Source organism: Pelodiscus sinensis, chromosome 3, assembly GCF_049634645.1.
Source record: "Pelodiscus sinensis isolate JC-2024 chromosome 3, ASM4963464v1, whole genome shotgun sequence".
Lineage (NCBI taxonomy): Eukaryota > Metazoa > Chordata > Testudines > Trionychidae > Pelodiscus > Pelodiscus sinensis.
In genome coordinates this window covers 143,603,589-143,627,145 of record NC_134713.1, presented here as the reverse complement: position 1 = coordinate 143,627,145, position 23,557 = coordinate 143,603,589, and the positions used below count along the sequence as shown (strand labels likewise).

Below are 23,557 nucleotides of genomic sequence, written 5' to 3'. Positions count from 1 at the left end.
AGCCGTTGATCGCTACCCGCCGGACCCGGCCTTCTAGCCAGCTTTCTATACATCTTACTGTCCATTTATCCAATACATGTTCCCTTAACTTGCTGGCAAGAATATTGTGGGAGACCATATCAAAAGCTTTGCTAAAGTCAAGGTATATCACATCCACTGACTTTCCCATGTCCACAGAGCCAGTTATCTCATCACAGAAGCTAATCAGATTGGTCAGGCACGACTTGCCTTTTGTGAATCCATGCTGACTATTCCTGATCACTGTCCTCTCTTCCAAGTGCCTCAAAATGGATTCCTTAAGGATCCCTTCCATGATGTTTCCAGGAACCGAAGTAAGACTGACCGGCCTATAGTTCCCTGGATCGTCCTTCTCCCCTTTTTTGAAGTTGGGCACTACATTTGCCTTTTTCCAATCATCCAGAATCTCTCCCGATCGCCACGACTTTTCAAAGATAATGGCCAAAGGCTCCTCAATGATATTTGCCAACTCCCTCGGTACCCTCGGATGCATTAAGTCCAGACCCATGAATTTGTGTACATTTAGCTTTTCTAAATATTTCCTAACCTGTTCTTTACCCACCAAGGGCTGGCCATCTTCATCCCATCTTGCATCACTTAGCGCATTAGTCCGGGAGCCGACCTTGTCCGTGAATACAGAGGCAAAGAAAGCATTGAGTGCTTTAGTTTTCCCCACATCATCTGTCGCTAGGTTACCTCCTTCATCCAGTAGGGGCCCCACACCCTCTCTGATCATCTTCTTCTAGTTAACATGCCTATAGAAACCTTTTTTGTTATCCTTCGCACCCTTTGACAGTCGCAATTCCAGTTGCATTGTCACCTTCCTGATAACCCCCCGGCATTCTCAAGCTATACATTTAAACCCCTCCCTGGTCATTTGTCCAAGTTTCCACTTTTTGTATGCTTCCTGTTTGTACTTAAGTTCACCAAGGATTTCCCCTGTAAGCCAATCCAGTCTCCTACCATGTTTGCCTCTCTTGCTACGCATCGGGATGGTTTCTTTCTGTGCCTTCAATAAGGCTTCTTTAAAATACTGCCAGCTTTCCTGGACTCCTTTCCCCTTCATGTTAGCATCCCAGGGGATTCTGTCCATCAGGTCTCTGAGGGAGTCAAAATCTGCTTTTCTGAAGTCCGAGGTGTGTATTTTACTATTCTCTTTTCTTCCTTTGGTCAGTTTCCTGAACTCTACCATCTTCCGAGGTTATCACCTATCTCTACTTCCCCTATTAGTTCCTCCCTGTTTGTGAGCAGAAGGTCAAGCTGCACATGGCCCCTGGTCGGATCCTTCAGCACTTGTACCAAGAAGTTGTCCCCAAAATTCTCCAAAAACTTCCTGGATTGCCTGTGTACTGCCGTATTGGTCTCCCAACAGATGTCAGGGTGATGAAAGTCCCCCACGAGAACCAGGGCCTGCAATCTGATGAAAAAGTTTGCTATTATCACGTTCTAAGGATTACATAGAACCATAGAATAATAGAACTGGAAGGGACCTCTAGAGATCATCAAGTCCAGTCCTCTGCCCTCACGGCAGGACCAAGCACCATCTAGATCATCTGTGATAGATGTCTATCCAATATCTCCCGTGATGGCAATTTCACAAACTCCCTTGGCAATTTATTCAAGTGTTTAATCACCCTGACTGACAGTTAGGCAGTTTTTCCTAATGTCCAACCTAAACCTCACTTACTGCAATTTAAGCCCATTGCTTCTTGTTGTATCCTCAGAGGCACAGGAGAACAATTTGTCTCCCTCCTTCTTGTAACACCCTTTTAGATACTTGAAAACCGCTATCATGTTCCCTGTCAGTCTTCTCTTTTCTAAACTAAACAACCTGGCTGTGTCTACACTGGCATGAATTTCCGGAACTGCTTAAAACGGAATACTATTCTGTTTTCAGTTTTTCCGGAAAAGGAGCGTCTACATTGGCAGGCTGCTTTTCCGGAAAAGCCCTTTTTCCGGAAAAGCGTCTGTGGCCAATGTAGACGCGCTTTTCCGGAAAAGAGCCCCAATCGCCATTTTCGCGATCGGGGCTTTTTTCCGGAAAAGACTACTGGGCTGTCTACGCTGGCCCTTTTCCGGAACAGTGTTCTGGAATAATGACTTATGCCCGAGCGGGAGCAGAATAGTTTTTCCGGAATAGTGGCTGATTTTGTATAGTAGAGCGTCGTTGCTTTTCCTGAAATTCAAGGGCCAGTGTAGACAGCTTGCAGCTTATTCCGAAAAAGCGGCTGATTTTTCGGAATAAGTGGCTCAGTGTAGACACAGCCCCCCAGTTCTTTCAGCCTTCCCTCATAGGTCATGTTCTCTAGACCTTTTATCATTTTTATTGCTCTTCTCTGGACCTTCTCCAATTTCTCTACATATTTCTTGAAATGTGGTGCTCAGAACTGGACACAATACTTCAATTGAGGCTTAATCAGTGCAGAGTAGAGTGGAAGTATTATTTCTCCTTTCTTGCTCACAATATTTCTCTAGTTTGTCCAGATCATTTTAAATTATGACTCTGTCCTCCAAAGCAGTTGCAACCCCTTGTGGCTTGGTACCATCTGCAAATTTAATAAAGCGTATTCTCTATGCCATCATCTAAATCATTGATGAAGATATTGAACAGAACCGGTCTCAAAACACTCCTGTGGAACCCACTTGTTATGCCCTTCCAGCATGACTGTGCACTGTTAATAACTACTCTCTGAGAATGGTTATCCAGCCAGTTAGGCACCCACCTTATAGTAGACACATCTAGGTTGTATTTCCCTAGTAAATTGATAAAAAGGTCATGTGAGACCATAGCAAATTCTTTACTAAAAGTCTAGGTATACCACGTACATCGCGTCTCCCTTAACTACAAGACTTATTATCCTACCAACAAAAGCTATCAGATTAGTTTAACATGATTTGTTCTTTACAAATCCATGTTAATTGTTACTTATCATCTTATTTTCTTCCAGATAGTTGCAGATGAATTCCTTAAGTACTTGCTCCATTGTCTTCCTGGCACAGAAGTTAAACTGACTGGTCTGTAGTTTCCTGGGTTGTTTTGATTTCCATTTTTATATATGGGCACTATATTTGCACTTTTTCAGTTTTCTGGAATCTCTCCTGACTTCCACGACTTTTCAAAGATGATAGCTAAATGCTCAGATATATTCTCTATCAGCTCTTTGAGGATTCTAGGATACATTTCATCAGGCCCTGGTGACTTGACGACATCTAACTTTTCTAAGTAATTTTTAACTTTTTTTTTCATTTTAACTTCTAAACCTACCCCATTTCCACTAGCATTGACTCTGTTAGGCATCCCGTCACAATCAGACTTCTTCTTAAAAACCGAAACAAAATCATCAAGCACCTCTGCCATTTCCAAGTTTCCTGTTATTGTTTCTCCCTCTTCACTGAGCCTACCCTGCTACCAAGGCCTACCCTGTCCTTGGTCTTCCTCTTGCTTCTAATATATTTGTAGAATGTCTTCTTGTTACCCTTTATGTCTGTAGCTAGACTGAGCTCATTTTGTGCCTTTGCCTTTCTAATCTTGCCCCTGCATACTTACGTTGTTTGCTTATATTCATCGTTTGTAATTTGACCAAGTTTCCACTTTTTATAAAACTCCTTTTTCGTGTTTAGATCATAGAATCATAGGGCTGGAAGAGACCTCAAGAGGTCACCGAGTCTAGCCCCCTGCCCAAAGCAGGACCAACCCCAACTAAATCATCACAGCCAGGGTTTCGTCAAGCCAGGACTTAAAAATCTCTAAGGATGGACATTCTACCACCTCTCTAGGTAACCCATCCCAGTGCTTCACCACCCTCGTAGGGAAATATCCAAACCTAGACCTCCCCCACTGCAGCCTGACACCATTGCTCCTCGTTCTGCTGCCTGCCACTACTGAGAACAGCCTCTCTCTCCATTCGCCCAAATACCTCAGCTTCTCCTCATAGGTCATCTGCTCCAGCCCCCTAATCATTTTGGTTGCCCTCCGCTGGGCCCTCTGCAATGCATCCACATCCTTTCTGTAGTGGGGGTCCCAGAATTGAATGCAATATTCCAGATGTATTCTCACCAGTGCCAAATGAAGAGGAATAATCACTTTTGGCAATGATCTACTGGCAATACTCCTTCTAATGCACCCTAATATGCCATTAGCCTTCTTGGCTAAAAGGGCACACTGTTGACTCATACCCAGTTTCTCATCTATTGTAATTCCCTGGTCCTTTTGGGTATGTCTACACTACAAAGTTAATTCGAACTAACGGACGTTAGTTCGAATTAACTTTGATAGGCGCTACACTAGCGCTCCGCTAGTTCGAACTTAATTTGAACTAGCAGAGCGCTTAGTTCGAACTAGGTAAACCTCATTTCACAAGGATTAACGCCTCGTTCGAACTTACTAGTTCGAACTAAGGGCTGTGTAGCCCTTTAGTTCGAACTAGTGGGAGGCTAGCCCTTCCTAGATGCCCTGCTGGCCACTCTGGCCAACACCAGGCAAACTCTACTGCCCCCCTCCTGGCCCCGGAGCCCTTAAAGGGGCACGGGCTGGCTACAGTGTTTGTGCCAGTTGCAAGCCTGCCAGCACTGTGCCAGTAGACCCTGCACCTGACACCTCATGAGCCAGCCACCCGATGCCCCCTAGCCCTCCCCCTCTTCCCGGGACCAGTCTGGCAGCTCCCAGGAGCCTGCCCGGGGCCGCAAGAGGAGGGCGCCCGCGTTGTCTAGTGCGGAGATTGTGGACCTCATCCAGGTTTGGGGGGAAGCCTCCAATGTCCATGATCTCTGCACTAGCCCCAGGAACGTCACCGTCTACAGCCGCATGGCTGCCAGCCTGGCCGCCAGAGGCCACCACCGCAGCAGGGAGCAGGTCCGCTGCAAAATAAAGGACCCATGGCAGTCCTACTCCCAGGCCTGCCTGCCAGGGGCCGACCCGGAGGCCTGCCCCCACTTACTGGCTCTGGACCGCATCCTGGGGTCTCACGCCTTCCCTGCCCCCAGGGTGGTCATCCACCCCGGGGTGGAGGGACCACTCAGTGACACGGAGGAGGAGGAGGAGGACGCCGAGAGCCAGGAGCCTGCCAGCAGCCTGCCCAGGACCCAGGACCCCCGAGGAACCCCACAGAGCCAATCGCCTGTGTCGTCAGAGGCCAGGGAGGCCTCCACATGTGAGTACCATCATGCTCCCCTTAGGTGTACGGGGGGCTGGGGGGAGAGGGAGCCCAGGGACCGTGCGCCTGGCCCTTGCCCACCATGGAGCAGCAGCTGGGTGTCATGCAGGGGCCCTGGCCTTGCAGAGGGGGGCTGGGTTTCACACACCTGGGCCCCAGGGATAATTGACTGCTGCTCTTGTTTCACCACAGCCGCAGCACCTGGGACTGCAGGGTGCACCACCCCGCCTGCAACAGCCACCTGCGCCCGGGCCAGCAGGACAGCCAGGAACCAGGAGGACTACCAGCGGTGGCACCTGCGGTTCTTGGAGCACCAGCTCCGCACCCAAGACCACTGGGTCCAGGAGGACCTGCGGCTGCGCCAGCGGAGCTTGGAGGCACTGGAGGAGCAGGGCCGTGCCCTCAGAGGCCACCTCCAGAGCCTGCTCGACCGGTTCCCGCCTCCTCCTGCCCCTGCTCCCCCTGTTCCCCCCGTCCCTCCTGCCCCACCCTCCATGCTCATTCCCCCCCGAGGCCCCTGCACCCTCAGTACTGCAAGATGGGAGAGGCACGCTGACCCCCACCCCTGAGCTTTCCATTCCCTTCCTCCCTTCCCTCCCCTTCCAGCTCCCTCCTCCCAGGTTTCCCCCTCCGCTCTCCCACCCTCACACCTCCCTCCCTCCACCCCACTTATGTTAAATAAAAAGAGATTTTTGTTGGCAAAACAGGTGTCTTTATTTGACATTAGGAAGTGGGGTTAGGGAGGGGAAGGGGAAAGGGGGGGAGGGTGGAAGAAGGCCCCATTGGGGCATGCAGGGAGAGTTCAGTCCTCCTCCTCCTCCACCTGGAAGCTCTCCCGCAGGGCTTCCCGGATCCGGACGGCCCCCCGCTGGGCTTCCCGGACGGTGGTGGTGCGGGGCTGACCGTAGTGGCCAGCCATGCGGTCAGCCTCAGCCATCCAGGCTGGCAGGAAAGCCTCCCCCTTTCTCTCACACAGGAGCACACAACATGCTGCCACTACAGGAGGTATATTGTGCTCGGCGAGGTCGAGACGGGTGAGGAGGCATCGAAAGCGGGCTTTCAGTCGCCCGAAGGCCACCTCCACCACGATGCGGGCCCTGGTCAGCCTGGCATTGAAGGCCTGGCAGGACGGATTGAGATGCCCCGTGTAGGGCTTCATCAGCCACGGCTGTAGGGGGTAGGCCACATCCCCCACCAGGCAGACGGGCATGTCCACGTCCCCGACCCTGATGTGGCGGTCGGGGAAGAAGGTCCCGGCCTGCAGCCTCTGGCACACGGAGTTCCGGTACATCCGTGCGTCGTGTGCCTTGCCGGACCAGGCCACATTAATGTCCGTGAACTGTCCCCAGTGGTCACACACGGCCTGCAGGATCACGGAGAAGTACCCCTTGCGGTTGACGTACCGGGACGCCTGGTGTTCCAGGGCACGGATGGGGATGTGCGTCCCCTCGATGGCCCCCCGCAGTTGGGGAAGCCCAGGGCGCCGAAGCCCCAGATGACGGCGTCCGGGTCGGCGAGGCGGACCACCCTGTGGAGCAGCACCCAGTTGATGGCCTTGACCACCTGCGGAGAGATACAGCAAAGCATGAATCAGTGGGGCGCCCGGGTGGCTGAGAGTGTTCGTGCCCTGGAAGTGCCCCGTGCCCCACTCCCGGAAGGAAACCCCCCCCCCCCCCCCGGGCGGCATATAGTACGTCCGGGAGAGACCGGCCCCTCCGGAGCGGGGCACTTTCACCTCTTTCCCCCCCTTCCCCTGTTTTCCCTGGGGCGGCCCATCCCCTCCATGCAGCCTCCCTCCCCCCCGGTCCAGTGGCCGACGAGTGCCGTACCTGCATGAGCACCGCTCTGACGGTGGATCTCCCCACGCCAAACTGGTTCCCGATGGATCGGTAGCTGTCCGGCGTGGAGAGCTTCCAGAGGGCGATGGCCACACGCTTCTGGAGGGGGATGGCGGGCCTCATGCAAGTGTCCCTACTGCACAGGGCAGCAGCGAGCCACTCGCAGAGCTCCAGGAAGGTGTCCCTCTTCATCCTGAAATTCTGGGTCCACTGTCAGTCTTCCCAGCGCTCCAGGACGATGCGGTCCCACCAGTCGCTGCTGGTGTCCAGACGCCAGATGCGGCGGGGCACACCGGCGTCCGGGCACCGCCGCGGCTCCTCCATGGCCCCCAGGGCGGCCAGGCAGAGAGGCAGGGGGCTGACGTACACCAGGTGGTGCCAGGCAGCCTCCAGCCATTGCTGGCAGGCTTGCAGCAGCAAGTCCACAAAATGCACCAGAAGGTGCAGGGCGAGCTCTGGCTCCATGTTTCCACTTGCGGCGGCAGCCCCGAAGGGAAGCACCGACACAGACGGGCACAGAGACAAACGCTTTGCTGTCCCTCGTCGAGGTAGGCAAGCAAGCAGGAAAAGCTGAGAACCGGCTGTCCAGGGGGGTCCCTTTAAGCACGAGCCTCAGATAGCCTCAGACAGCAGCCACACAAAGCAACTACTGACCTGATGCCCTGCCAGAACCGGTTTCAGGTGCCCTTAAATGCGCCCCTGTGCCCAATCAGTGTGGACTCGCTAGTTCGAATTAGCAAAACGCTAATTCAAACTAGTTTTTTAGTCTGGATGCGCTAGTTCGAATTAGCTTAGTTCAAATTAACTAATTCGAACTAAGTTAGTTCGAATTAGTGCTGTAGTGTAGACATACCCTTTCTGCTGAACTGCAGGGCCCAGCCTGTAACAATGCTTGGGATTTTTCCGTCCAAAGTGCAGGACTCTACACTTGTCCTTCTTGAACCTCATCAGATTTCTTTTGGCCCAGTCCTTTAATCTGTCCAGGGCACTCTGGACCCTATCCCTGCCCTCCAATGTATCTACCTCTTCCCCTAGCTTAGTGTCACCAGTAAACTTGCTGAGGGTGCAATCCATCCCCTCATCCAGGTCATTAATAAAGATGTTGAACAAAACCGGCCCTAGAACAGATCCTTGGGGCACTCCGCTAGAAATCGACCACCAACCTGACATCAAGCCATTGATCACTACCCATTGGGCCCCACAATCTAGTCAGCTTTCTGTCCATCTTACAGTCCATTTATCTAATCCATACTTCCTTAACTTGCCGGCAATAATATTGTGGGAGGCAGTATGAAAAGCTTTGCTAAAGTCAAGGTATATCACATCCACTGTCTTCCCCATGTCCACTGATCCAGTTACCTCATCATAGAAGCTAATCAGATTCATCAGACCTAATACAGCTCCCAGGAAATTAATAGAGATTTTACCATTGGCTTTAATAGGAGTAAAACTTTAAAAACTACAAATAGTCTAGAAGCATCTTGGAGACTAACAAAACATGTAGATGGTGTCATGATCTTTCATGGGTACATCCCACATCTTCAGATGAATGGATTATTAAAAATCCAGATGTAAGAATATTCAAGGGTCGGGGTGGGGGAAGGAAGGGCAAAGAAAGTGAATTGGAGAGTTCAAGTTACAAGAAGCTGATAATACCAATTTTCAACTTCTCTAAATGCCCATTGTTTAGTTAGTTAAGTCATTAGGATGTGAAAGGTAGTGTGCTATACAGCTAATCGTGTTATTCATACCTCTATGATAGGAATCAAACTTGTAAATGAGGTTAAGTTCTAACCCTTCCCTGTGTATTTGGCTTGTGGAATTGACCTGAAACAACACGGTGACTTTGAGATCCATTAATGAGTGTTCAGGCAGGTTAAAGTGTCCTCCAACAGGTTTTTGTGTGTTGCCTTTTAGGATATCTATTTTATGTCCATTAATTCTTTCCCATAGAGAATGTGCAGTTTGGCCAATATACATGGCCAAGGGGCATTTCTGGCATTTGATGCATAGATCATATTAGTGGATGTGCAGTTAAATGAGCCTCTGATGTGGGGGCTGGTGTGGTTGAATCCTGTAATGATATTGTTTGTGTAGATGTGTGGACAGAGTTGACACTGGGGCTGATTGCAGGGGTGGGTTCCTGGATGATTATGATGGAGATGTGCTGCGTGGTTACTAGAGAGAATTTGTTTGAGGTTAGGCGGTTGTCTGTAGGCAGGGTTGGCCTTTCCCCCAAGGCCTGTGAGAGTGAGGGGCCATTTCCCAGGGTAGGTTGTAGATTGTTGATAATACATTGGGGGGGGAGGGGTTAAGTTGTGGGCTCTAGGTGATGACAAGTGGATTCTGTTCTTATCCTGTCTTGAAGTAGTTCATGTCTGGGTACTCTGCTGGCTCTATCAATCTGTTTTTTCACTTCCCTGGGTGGGTATTTCAGTTTTAAGTATGCTCTGTATAGATCCTGTAGGTGTTTGTCTCTGTGTGCTAAGCACTTAGAATAATTGTACCAAATATCAATACAAATAAATATTAACTAATATGAGTAAGAAGCGCTCATCACTGAAGCTTGTGAATTCACACCAATTCTGAATGGTGACTTTGAGATTAAATATTATTATTAAATAATGTTGGTAATTATTTAGGGGTTGATTCTAATCTCAGTCTCCTTGTTGTTTCCAAATAGTTGACTGTTGACTTAAGATGTCCGTTTTATGGCACTGTAAATTATCTCATGGTGAATCTACAGCAGTAGTGACTAATGTTTAATGAGTCATTCTGTTCTGTGCATTATTTCCAAGGAAGGCTCATTACCATGCCATATGAGCCAGATCACGAACAAATATGCAGTCTAAGATTTGGTAAAACTAAGGAATATCCATTTTGTGCTTGATCTAAAAGCCCTAAAATGAAGCAAGTCTGAAACTGTTGTTCGAGGATGGGCCACTTCTCTTGTTAGTGCAGGATGAAGACTTTTTAATTCTCAAAAGAAGGATCATATATATGAACATCTCATAGTTTTAACTATTTGCTTTTGAAATTAAAACCTCTGAGAACTGTTCACTTTGTAAAATTATCATCAGGGCTGACTTTGGGCAAATTCGACCGATTCCTTTGAATCGGGCTCCGCGTCTTAAGAGGGTTCCACGCTGGCTGCTCCCACAGCTCTGTGGTGTGCTGGGCGCATTGCAGGAGGGGGCGTTGGCCCCGGAGGAGGAGCATGGTGGATTTAAAGGAGCTGTGACTCTTTTTTTGTGTGCGGTTTTTTGGTTTTTTTTTTGCTCAACAAAAAATCCTGGCTGCTGGGTCCCCGTCGAAACTGTTTGATTTGAGCCCTGCACTTCCTCATTGATAACCTGGCTGTACAATGGAAAAATCATTCCTCAAGATGACTTCGCTTAACTTTAACACTTTTTGTACATGAGACCATAAATGTATTAGAAATCAAAATCAAACTGAATTTTTACATAAAAAAATATAATAAATACACAATGAAGCAGCATTTTCTAAGATTTATATTTTGTAGTATCAGCCAATGATAAAACTGTTAGGCTACATCTACACTGCATAGTTATTTTGGAATAAGATCTTCCAGAATAGTTATTCCGAAAGGGTATGTCTACACTTACACCCTAGTTCGAACTAGAGATGCAAATGTAGGCATTCAAAATAGTAAATGAAGCTGGGATTTAAATATCCCATGCTTCATTAGCATAATCTCAGCCATGCGCTATTCTGAACGCCAGCTGATTCAAAAGTGAAAGTGCACTCCGGGTCGCATTAGTTTGAATCAAACCCCTTGGTTCGAACTAACGTTACCCCTCACTTTCTGCTGATAGTATTTCTGTTTCTTGGTTACAGTACAGAATAAACCTACATTCCTCTCCTCTTTACAATGTGATATTTATATGAGAAAGGCAAACTCCTTTATTTGTTTGAATCTTTTCAATAATTGGAGTATCAGTGTTTTTATGAAGGTTGCTTGACACTTCCCATTTTAAGACCCTGTTTGCAATTACTTATAATTTTGCCAAATCTTAGCGGTGAAATTTTCCATGCAGACCCCTTACTCAGGCTGAATTACTACTATTACTATTGCTATTATTAATTTGAAAATTTCAGTCAATTTTTTTAGCTGATCCTTAGGAGAACAAGATTATGAAAAAATGGTTTGTGACCTTTTATTTGTACAGCTGTAGTGAATCCATGCTTTGGGGGCACGAACTTGAAATTTGGCAGAGTAGTAGACTTTGTGTCAGGAATATCTCTTCTCTGGAAAATACACCCACAGTTTCCATATGCTCAGTAGGGACAACTTAGATTTTACTCACATTGAGCATGCTCCAGCTCAGAGCTTAGCAGGACTTTCTCTTTAGTGGTAGCTCTGGGCAGCTTTGGTGCCCTGCTAGATCTGAGAACCTGAACTAAGGAGAGGGAAACATGTTTTTCCTGTCTCCTCAGTGACCCTTTACTTGGCCTGTCAGTGTGAAGGGAAAAAGCTGCCTGATTTGACTGTGGAGCCAGAAGTGCAGAAGAGCCAGAAGTGCAGTGTTAGAGTAGTAGAGGGAGTTGATTGGGACAAGAGTCGAAACTGGGAAAGGAGATTGTTGGATGTGGGAAGACAAAAATTGATATTGGGAGTTCAGATAAGTTAGTCATTAGCATAATAAAAAAAGCTGATTAGAAAATTAATAATTCTGTTTTCTGAGAAGGGTTTGAGTAAATAAGGCGCAGCCCACACATTGGACATTTAGCAGAAAATAAAATATTGACTAGCTGCTCTTTAAGTGAGCACTGTATTATATCCTGTGCCCTAAATGCAACAGGGATCTTGTGAAAAAAAGAGTATGATAAAATAATTAAAGACCACATTAAAATGCATACACACAGAGGGCTGAATTAAGTTTACACAGGCAACTTTAATTCTGACATTTGCTATCTTTTTGAGTCTTTGACTCTGTAAACTTAATGTTTTTCACATTGTTGGCTTGTTTATGTAATATATTCAATAGCTGGTTCCTGACTTCATAAGATTTCATTAACAAAAACTGAGACAAAAGTTAACTGCAGAAAGACTCCAGTTGCCAGAACAATGAAGTTTAGAATTAACATGAAATGGCTTTACAAGTGTTGCTTTAACTGCAGTTTTCCAAATGGCTGCCATTGATGTAGTAGCCAAGTCTACCATGTCCATTAAACACTCCAGTCTGATTGGTTTACTTTCCATATTTCATTGCCAAAATTCCTTTCCACAATAACACATAATACTTCTTGGGACATGTTTCAGTGCAATTATTACACTTCCTGTGTAGGTAGAGTAATTTAGTTCTCAGGCCCATGCTTTTTTCTATCTTATCTTTCTCGAGCATGCTGAAGTTGCTTGTTTACTGCTTCCATATGCTATTGCTTCTTTACTGTTCACAAAGTCAGTATGTGTGCATGCTTCTCTGTTACATATTCTAATTTTGTTTTCATCCATATGTAATAATTTTCTTATTAAAAATGACCAGAAAGAAGAAAAAAGGGAGGAAAAAATAACATCTGGTAGACACAAGACCATTGATGGGATTTGTGTCAGTGTGTACTTTATTGTTTAATATTGATGGCTTGAGATCAGAGAATTCTAAATGTAATCCTCATGTATATATCATCATCTGTCTCCCCTGATTAGTAATGGCATAATCTAGTCGGAAGATGGTACACCACATTTAGTACCACAAGCATCCTTACATTTTAGCTGAGAAAAACATCTTAATGCAGACATATTTTCCCATGGCATTAACATTACCATCTTATCATTTCAATTTATGTTTTTAGAGACACTGGGTTTCTTTATATTATCTGTTAATGATGAAACTATTTATTTAAGCCATTTATATAGTTTTGATTCTTTAGAAGTTTGGTTATATAAATACTACAAAAATAGAATTTACTTTTCTGTGCTACAGTTAGTGATGTACAAAACTCCTAGCACAGAGAAGTGATGGTTCTTTATAGCCCCTTACATAATTAAATAATCCCCAAAGTCAAAATCCTGCACCTTCTGGTAACTTCACTAGGCTCTGCTAGGTGTTCAGAGTTTTTGAAAATTAGGACACTCAGACATCTAATAGGGATTTAGAAATCTAACAGCCATTTTTAAACCTTGGCTGTAAGTTTTAATTATTGCTCTATAATCCATTATTGCTTTTTACTAGCATATTAGAAGTTTAAGTATAAGCAAAGATTTCAGCAGTCTGAAATAAGAATTTCAGAGAGTTTTCCATTTTTCTGTGATAGAAGTGAGTCACTATATCTCAGAGGAAGGAGGAGTGGGTGTGCTATTTACATATGTGTTGTTCGTGATAAATATTTGCTCATTGAAATGGCAGAGATAGCAGTGCAAGGTAGAACTTACTGTAGTTAGGGTGGACAGAAATTAACATTTTTACTGAGTTTTAGAAATTAACTATTCTTTCTAGGCATAAATTTGGCTTCCTTTGATCTCATGTTCTTCTATAACAATAATTATTGATCCATGTTTGTTTAAAGGGTTATTTAAAATTTCGAGACATTCAGCAGAAATGAGAGGAAAGGATGGTAGTAATAGCAGTATTAGGGCATTTCTACACAGCAGGGTTTAACTCAAAATAAACTACACAAATTGAGCTACGTCAATCTTATTTCAAAATAGCTTATTTCAAAATAGGGAGCGTCTACACAGCACTTATTTCGAAATAGAGCATTCGTCCTCTGACTTCCCTTACTTCTCATACAATGAGGGTTACAGGAGTTGGAGTAAGAAGCCCTCCAGCTTGACAGTATTTTGACATTATTTCAAAATAACTGCCTGCCGTGTAGACGTGGACTAAGTTATTTCAAAATAATGTTGCTGTGTAAACGTACCCTTAGTGATAAAATAGTCCTGGCTTCAGAGCACTGTAGAAATAAGGTACGCTAGAGATGTGATAAGTGTATTTAGCACTTAGTATCAAGCTAGGCTTGGAACTGTTTCTTATAGCTGTCTTCTTGCAAGTCTGCTATACTTCATTCTATCAAAGAAAAGAGGTTCCACTGTTCCAGTCACAATTAAGGAAAGGGGAGAAAGAACAAATTGGGAATAGAAATGGGATTTCTATATAAAGCATTAGTCCATGTACAGCTCCTGAAGAAAGCACGGAGGATTGAGGAACAGAAAGGGGCTGAAATGGGGATTCCAGAAGAGCAGATGGGTAGTAATTCACACTCATAAAAGGAAAATTTGCCAGAAAAAAAAAAAGACAAACTGCTGCCTATGAATTAGAATATACACATTTGCCTGTTTTACTGATGGCTACTCTTTCCATTAAAAGATTCTGTATGCAACACTCATATTCATTGCATATTGGCTTCATTTGATGAGAAAGTCTGTACTTTTGAAACTTGGGATACTATTAAGTAAATAAAAAATGAAACGTTCTGCACTGGTTACAGAACCACTAACTTATTTCCTTTGAAATCTCAGAGCATCATTTTAAGAAATGATCAGTTCAATACACTAAAGCACATAATGATAGCTGTCTCAGCAAGTGAGCTGCATATTCAAGATCAAAAGATATTCTCTTCTGACACAGAGCAACATTTGGGTAATGTTACATAAATTTCTCCAGAGGGGGGAAGCTTGGGTGCAGTGAGGAAAGATTGATAAATGAGTTGCAGTATATGGAGAACAACAAAGATCTCATAAGTAATATTGGTTCAAGATAAAATCTCCTTATAAACTTTTGTTGATTCCCAACTACTAATACTGGAATCCATAATTCTTAGTGGACATAAAATTGCAGAAATGGGGGCTATCTTTGAAAACTGGACCATGATTGCTCATCTTTGAAGAACACAGAATTTGAGTGATTCTAATTGAACTACTTTGTGCCTTTTTTGTTCAGATAACTAACCACAATCAATTCTTTTTAATGCTCTAAAATAATCATTATAATTTCTGAAGCCTAACACAGTTACATTGTGATTGTATATTTGTATTTCTGAGGACCTGTAATTGGTTAATTTTAAAACAAAAGAAGAAAGGGTTTTATATGACAAAGGAGACAGTTGATTCCTCAAGCATGTTTTTTTTTCTTTTGATTACTGAGTATCCTAACTGTGACTGACATTTATTGTTATCTCAGGGTATGTCTACACTACCCCGCTAGTTCGAACTAGCGGGGTAATGTAGGCGTACCGCACTTGCAAATGAAGCCCGGGATTTGAATTTCCCGGGCTTCATTTGCATAAGCAGGGCGCCGCCATTTTTAAATCCCTGCTCGTTCGAACCCCGTGCAGCGCGGCTACACGGGGCACGAACTAGGTAGTTCGAACTAGGCTTCCTAGTTCGAACTACCGTTACTCCTCGTGGAATGAGGAGTAATGGTAGTTCGAACTAGGAAGCCTAGTTCGAACTACCTAGTTCGTGCCCCGTGTAGCCGCGCTGCACGGGGTTCGAACGAGCGGGGATTTAAAAATGGTGGCGCCCCGCTTATGCAAATGAAGCCTGGGAAATTCAAATCCCGGGCTTCATTTGCAAGTGCGGTATGCCTACATTACCCTCCTAGTTCGAACTAGGAGGGTAGTGTAGACATACCCTAACATATTTCAGCCACCCCGTTAATGGCTCTGTGTTTATTTTAACTTGTTCTGAAAGTTCAGAGGGGAAGGAGTGTTCCTTCTGGGCCTTCTCACACTTTGCTATACATTCTTTTCCCCACAACTGTAGGTATTAAAAAAATCTTAAAATGAGAGACAACATGAAGGATAATAGAAGTTTGACATTACATGAGACTTTGTTATCATATAGAGTTAAATCCTGCAATGCACCCTATTCATAGCCAAAGATGTCTCAATTGCAGTGGAACATTTGCGGAGCCCCCAAAATGTACACTGTAGAGCAGGGGTGTCCAAACTTTTTTCAAAGAGGGCCAGATTTGAAGAAGTGAACATGCGTGAGGGCCATCCCCGCACTCTCAGCCCCAAGGCGGAGGGCCCGCAGGGTTGGAGGCGGGCGGAGAGCGCAGGGCACGCCGGCCTCACGCCGGCCCGGGGGCAGGGCGAACCCGTAGCCGAGCGAGGGAGCGGGGCTGCGGACGTGCCCTACAGGGCAGGCTCTAGGACCGCGGAGGCCATGGGCGGCGGCGGCGCGGCCGGAAGCAGCGCGCTGGGCGCGCCAGTTCAAAAGAGCGCCAGGGAGCCAGGAGAGGGGGAGGAAGCGGGGGCCATATTAAATCGGAACACGGGCCGCAATTGGCCCGCGGGCCGGACGTTGGACATGCCTGCTGTAGAGCTTTCCTCCCCATGTTCAGCATTCTGCAGTCTGCAAGGCTGTTTGGGGAGTAAAACACGGTTGGTGTAAGGAAGGTTAGAATTGGAGTTGGTGAATCTGTGATTTTATGGGTCTATTGGCTTCTCCCTCCCATGGAGTAAGGGAGTAAAGCATAGGAACCAAAGAAGCTACATGATTGCATGACCACACTGTGATCTAAGAGAACTCCTTGTCTTTCATCACTATCAAAGTAATCATCCCAGTGCACGGCTGCTTCTGGGTTTATGATTTAGCACATTAAATTTCATACAATAATAGTTTCATGATTCATCATCTTCACTGTAACTGCAGGTCATACAATGGGTGTGTGTAACAGCTTAGTACTACGAAGGTAAGTTTGACTCTGATATGAATTTTATTCCTCACTATGAAGAGTCACTGTATGTTTTTGACTTTATATCTCAGTTAAGCTGACCAATAGATGTGGAATCTTTTGATGTCCATTTTCTTTTTTCTTTAAAGCAGTTTAGCTTTGACAGCTTCTGTTTCCTAATGTGAATGCAGCACATTTATGGTAGCAATCTGAAGTTTGTACTGAGATATTTACCAACGTACTTACTTCCAATATAAAATACGTTGTTAAGTTGGAGTAAACTTTCAAAGTATATATGATACCAATTACTTGAATATTTAAAAAAAATCTTTCAGGAGCATTTGTTATTTAAAAAAAAAATCAGACATATAGGAAAGTCTTGGAAAGGTAGTTGTGTTAGTCTGTAACTTAAAAAAAAGTAGTCCCGTAGCACCTTAGAGAATAACAATATATATATATATATATATATATATATATATATAGTATCATGAGCTTTCATGAGCAAAACCCATTTCTTCAGAGTTACAGTTAGATTCAGTTAGATGCCCCAAATTTAGGCCATGTAACATTTGGAAGAACTGCTGTTTTTTAGCTGTTGCATGTGGAATTAAGCCCCTAATTTTTATTAAGGGCATTAAAAAATAATGTGGCACTTTTGATATTTCTCTAACCCATCTTAAGTAGGGCCCTACCAAATTCATGGTCCATTTTGATTAATTTCATAGGATTTTAAAAATGATAATTTTCCTTATTTCAGATATTTAAATATGAAATGTCATGGTACTGTAATTGTAGGGGTTCTGACCCAAACTGGAGGGATATTGTATGGGGGTTGTGGGATTGCTGCCCTTACTTCTGTGCAGCTGTTGGCAGCAGCATTGCCATCAGAGTTGAGCAGCTGGAGAGTGGCGGCTGCTGGCCGGGAATTGAGCTCTGAAGGTGGAACTACTACCTGCAGCAATGCATAAGTAAGGATGGCCAGGTATGATATTGCCACCCTAACTTCTGTGCTGCTGCCTGCAGAGCTAACTGAGTCAGCAGCTACCACTCTCTAGCCACCCAGCTCTGAAAGCAGCAGTACAGAAGGGTGACATGGGTATGGCATTGCCACCTATCTGCACTGCTGCTGGCGATGTGCTGCCTTCAGAGCTGAGCACCTGGCCAACATTACAACCACTGCTCTCCAGTTGCCCAGCTTTGAAAGCAGCATAGAAGTAAGGTTGGCAATACTATGACTCTCCTAAAATAACCTTGTGAATCCCCTGAAACTCCTTTTTTGAGAAACACTGGTCTCTCCTGGGAAATCTGTATAGTATAGGGTAAAAGGACACAAAAAGCCAGATTTCACAGGACACCAGATTTCATAGTCCATGACACGTTTTGCATGGCTGTGAATTTGTTAGGACCCTAATCATAAGATCTTAATTCATTAAAGGGCCAAATCATGAGAGTCACCAAATACATGTAGTTTATATTTCAGTCAGGGGAATTGCAGGTAGTCAACACCTCACAGAATTCATTCCTAGGAGGATATTGTTTTGCCAGAAGTCTCATCATATAAGCTGTCTGTTTTAGAGCAATGAGATCCAGGCTCTAATAATGACAAAATTAGGAAGTGCAATATGAATGTTAAAATCACCTCCTCAATCACTTCTATTTATTAATGTGGTTTAATTCCTTATCATTATGTTGATTCATCATATTTGATGGATTTTGACTGTATATGAATGAGGCACAATGTAATTTTGTATTGGAGAATATTGACTTTTATATTTAAAAAATGTAAATGAAAAATTTGGTTTACATTTAGAAACTTCTTTTTCTAAAGAAATACATGATCTGGGGTGTGGTTATCCAAACCTTTACCTTTACTCTTTTGGCAAAGACAAAATAATAGGCAAAAGTAAAAACATGAAATTCTCTTCTGCTCCAATGACAAATTATTTTCTTATATATATTATTTTGAAATCATGCTGTACATCCATTTCTTCCAACACTGAATTTGGATTTGTTTCCCCATCTTTATAAATGGAAAATACTAAATAATTTCCACATTTTAAGTCACTCTGACTTTTTTTTAAGGAAATTGTAAAATAAGAGTGAAGGAAACAAAGTGTAATGTGCTGTTTATCTCATGTTTCTAAACCAAAGATCATGGTCTAGCCATTAATCAGAAGATGATGCTTGTTTTATTGCTTGGTCATTTGTAGATGATTATCCATCTGAAGAAGGTGATCCAGGAATTGAAGGATGAGCTGGCCATGGTGACTGGGGAGCAAAGAACAGAAGAACTTATGCCAGAAGAGCTACTTGAGTAATGCTTAATAGAGTTTTCTTTTTCTACATTCACAGTGAAAGTCTTTGTTAACTTCTCTGTTGGCATAATGAGGTTCAATTGACCTCAAATCATTACATTCCCCAGAGACAAAGAGAAAAATCACAAACACCTCTCAATACTGGGTATAATATCAGAAAAGAATTCAAGAAACGTCTTTGTATTGAGTAGTATCTTTCTAGTGTGAGTTTGTCCCATATGAAAGAAAACATGCACTACTAATACATCGTACATCCATGGCTTAAAAGCCAAACATTTAGAATTGTATCATGAATGGTATTCAAGGAACATGTTCAATATATATCAGTGATTTGGGAGCATAGAACTTTGCTGTAATACAACTGTAGAACGTAATGGAAGGTATTGCTGTGCCTGGTCTAGAAATAGAGTCTGGAAATCTGGAGCTGCTATAATCTGTTTCAGTGGTTCTCAACCAAAGGTGCACAGAAGTCTTCCTGGGTACATCAGCTCATCTATATATTTGCTTAGTTTTACAATAGAGTACATAAAAAGCAAAAGCAAAGTCAGTACAAAGTAAAATTTCATGGAGGTAGTGACTTGTTTATACTGGTCACTGAAATGTAAGTATAATGTTTATTTTTTGATTCACTTATAATTAAATTGTAAAAATGAGCAAGTAATCAATTTTTCAGTAGTGGTGTGCTGTGATACTTTTCTAGTCATATGCCTGATTTTGTAAGCAAGTAGTTTTTAAGAGGGGTGAAATCTTTGCGTACACAAGACAAATCAGATTCCTGGCAATGTTGAGAGTCATTGCTCTATTCCCAACTCTGATGATTATCTATGTGGCTTTGTGCAGCTCATTTTATTTCTGTATGCTTCATCTGTAAAAAGAAATTAATATCCACCTTACAAAATGTGGAGAGGATTAATTAATTAGTTAATAGTTACATGATTTTATTTAAATGCTAAATATTTATTACTATTAATATGTAATATTCACATTTGAAGAAGGGCTAAGAGCACTAACAATCTCCATTCAGAAGCAGTGGCAAATTTAAGTGGCTTTAGTAGCCCAGAAACATTAATGTGCATTTTGTAGTTAGGTCGTGTGTCATAATTTTTTATTTATAAAAATCCAAAACTTCAATCAATGTGTTGAGGATGAGGAACCAGACAGAAATCTGTAAATATTAAAACTTACAAAGCAGATCTGAACCATTCACAACAGGGGCAATTATATTTTGCTTATCTAAAATGTCTCTGAAGTTTTTACTAGATTGTTAATTTATCATCTGCCAAAAAATGGGGAGGGTTCTCTCTCCCAATACAATCTGTATCCCCAAATACCTTAGAAGCTAATATCAAATATTCTATAATGAGGGAGTAATAAAATAGCAGGGTTGAAAGATAGGGTTAACATCTGTGAGGGTATGTCTACACTACCCTCAGGGGGTACCCTAAGCAGGGCGCCGCCATTTTTAAATCCCTGCTCGTTCGAACCCCGTGCAGCGCGGCTACACGGGGCACTAACTAGGTAGTTCGAACTAGGCTTCCTAGTTCGAACTACCGTTACTCCTCGTGGAATGAGGAGTAATGGTAGTTCGAACTAGGAAGCCTAGTTCGAACTACCTAGTTCGTGCCCCGTGTAGCTGCGCTGCACCGGGGTTCGAACGAGCGGGGATTTAAAAATGGCGGCGCCCCGCTTATGCAAATGAAGCCCGGGAAATTCAAATCCCGGGCTTCATTTGCAAGTGCGGTATGCCTACATTACCCCGCTAGTTCGAACTAGCGGGGTAGTGTAGACATACCCTTAGATACTGGTTGTTTAAAAAGTGCTAATGACAGCAGAAAGGAGTAAAGATTTTTTTGTTTCTTAATAGAAGAAATGAATTTCTTTATTGGCTAATTTCTTGTTGGTGTCACAGAAGTGGTCTTGATGAAGTTGAAAGAAGCATCACTCTGCATGTAGAATGTAAAGACTTTAATTTTTTCACTTTTGTCTTTGGGGTTTATTTTTAGATTCTTCATTAACTTATGGTTTTTGACATTTGTTAGAACAAAAATTGCTTGAGGAAACATCAAAATGTTATTTGTCTGGCAACATTTTGCTAACAAGTAAATACATGAAACGTTACATGCATTACATCTATCTCTGAGGGGTTTGCATTGTGTTTTGAGATGCTGGGTCTTTTCATGGTTTTTGAGGTTGTGTTCACAAATCCCACTTATTGAAATTTCCTATCTCTGCTATATTCTTCCCTAAAGTTGACAATCAGATATGGTGGTACAATATGGTAGATGTGTGCATCTGAAAAAGCTACTTTCAGAAATATGTGAGCACATATGCACACATTTTGAAGGGCCTGAATTGAATAAAATTAAATGTTGTTTAGTTATGTCATCACGTTTTATCTTAATAAAAATATACGGTACGCAAAAACACGTTATTCTGATTTCCCAGAAAAAGTAACATGGCTGCCTTTGGAAGTAGTGACATGGAATTTCACATTCTAAACCAATCAGAGAAGTATGGAGATGATTGTCTGCCTCTAACGAACACTGAGTGGCATAAAGCAAAATTGCTTAGCAGGATGTAAGTAAGTTGTGTCAAGACAACTATTTTTGGAATATGGACCGGAAAATTCTAAGTTATCTTAATTTTGTGTTTTAGTTACAATTAGTTCAGAGTTGTGCAATGTGGATATTTGCCTTTTTAAAAATTATTCTTTACTGGAACTAAAAGCTGTGTAATTAAGATAGAGAGCCAAACTTACCTACCAGTGATTGAGAGATAAGATATTTTCTGGAGTTTAATAATCGACAAGGAATGCCCCTATCCATTAACTCCACTGAGACATTAATCCCAAAGAATTGCCTTGCTCCAAGGTCATTCATGCTATTATAGACCCAAAATAGTAAATAGAAATAGGTAAATGGAGAGGGGCAGGTAATGATTGATGTAGTTTCAAAGGATGTGTAGATGGCATGGCTAGAGAATTGATGTTCTGTACTCAAGACAGTCAGATTGTTTGAATCTCAACATTCTATTAAGTTTATAATGTTGGTAAACCCAAGTTTGGATAATTAAAGTGGTGAAAGTTTCTAATGTCAGAATCTAGTCACTTGTTTTGTTTGTGTGTTTTTGCATGTATATTCTAGAAAAACAGCTGGAGGTGAACTGAACAGCCAAATGAAAGTATAACGCTTATGCTTTAGTGAAAAATACTTTATTTGTTAAAACTTCTACACATTTCTTCTGATGGTTCTGATGAAGTAAGTGTGTAAGTAGTTGAAAAGTATTTATTATTATTACTAGAAGACTTATCTAGCATTGCCCACGTCCTTCAGGACAAGGAGCTGACGGTGTGGGGGTGCAGAATCCAAAGCAGGCCCTTGGGGATGTTGGGAGGGCATTGCAGGAAGCTGAGGAGGGGGGGCTGTGAGACTGAGGGTTGGGGGGGTGAGGAGGATTTCAGGGTGGGGGTCCCATGCAGTATGGGCCTTTTCTCTCTCACCAGACCCACCCTCCACTGCCAGGGGCCTTTTCTCTTCCCCCAGACCTCCCTGGCAGCCAGGGGCCTTTTCTCTCCACCCTACCCCTAGCCTCCCTCCCAGCTTTCAGGGGCCTTTTTTCTCCACCTAGCCCCCTCCAGCCACCGGGGCCTTTTCTCTTCCTCCCCTCCTGTGCTGTGGCCAAGGACTGGGATGGGAGAAAAGGGTTTGGGTCAGGGCACTACTTACCTGGTGTGTCAGCAGGCAAGATGGCAGAGTCCCAGCCCTGCTGTCCACTCTTTTGATGGTGCAGCTGCCCCCAGTGGACACACACTCTGCAGGATAGCTCTCCCCTGTGGGCTCGCTGTCCCCCACTGGCCACTCTCAGTATCATGTCTCTCTCTGTGCCCCTCCCTTTCCATGTTATGGAAAACAGTCCCTTTTCTGGCTCTTCCAGTTGTCCTGGAACAACTAAACTCTGACCTTGCCTTAAATTAGGAGAAAGGGAAGCTTCCAAATGTGGTGGCCCTAGTTTTTACCATTTAGGAGTGCTTGAACAAACGAACTTGCAGACAGACACACAGATGTACAAATCTGATAGATAGATAGATAGATAGATAGATAGATAGATAGATAGATAGATAGATAGATAGATAGATAGATAGATAGATAGATAGATAGATAGATAGATAATGTAGGGAATGCAATTCTTTAAAAACATATATGGTGAAAAAGATGCAACTGAATAATTGCATGGCCAGTCATCAGTGTAACTATATCTGCAGAGACATGACCACCAAGAGGTAGCATTTAAGAGTACAGCCCCGTATGCCTAATACTGAAAACCTCCACTCACAGGATTAATTTAATTTATTCAGACTGTCATGAAGAAGGACTGTTCGTAAGAGTGAGAGTTTTCAGGAACAACCCTAAACTAGGGAACAAATATAAGTGGGCCATTCTCTATGTGTTGGCATGATGATTGAGTGTGAGAGTGTGAAATCCTCTTTGTTATAAATTTGCATCAGTTCTCATACATTTTAATTTAAATAGAATGCTCAGTAGGTTAGGAATGGGGCAGGTGGTTCTGACACACAGTAGGGGAGAAGAGATGCT

General features: G+C 43.5%; 1 protein-coding gene across 7 annotated transcripts in view; it reads left to right on the top strand.

The window, feature by feature from the left end:
- Positions 1-23,557, top strand: part of KIF6 (kinesin family member 6) — a 367,777-nt gene that overhangs the window by 143,298 nt on the left and 200,922 nt on the right. For all 7 annotated transcript variants that reach the window (XM_075925092.1, XM_075925089.1, XM_075925088.1 and 4 more), the window contains one exon: positions 18,861-18,964. In XM_075925092.1, coding sequence (XP_075781207.1) covers positions 18,861-18,964 — 104 coding nt within the window. The remainder of the gene's footprint in view (positions 1-18,860; positions 18,965-23,557) is intronic.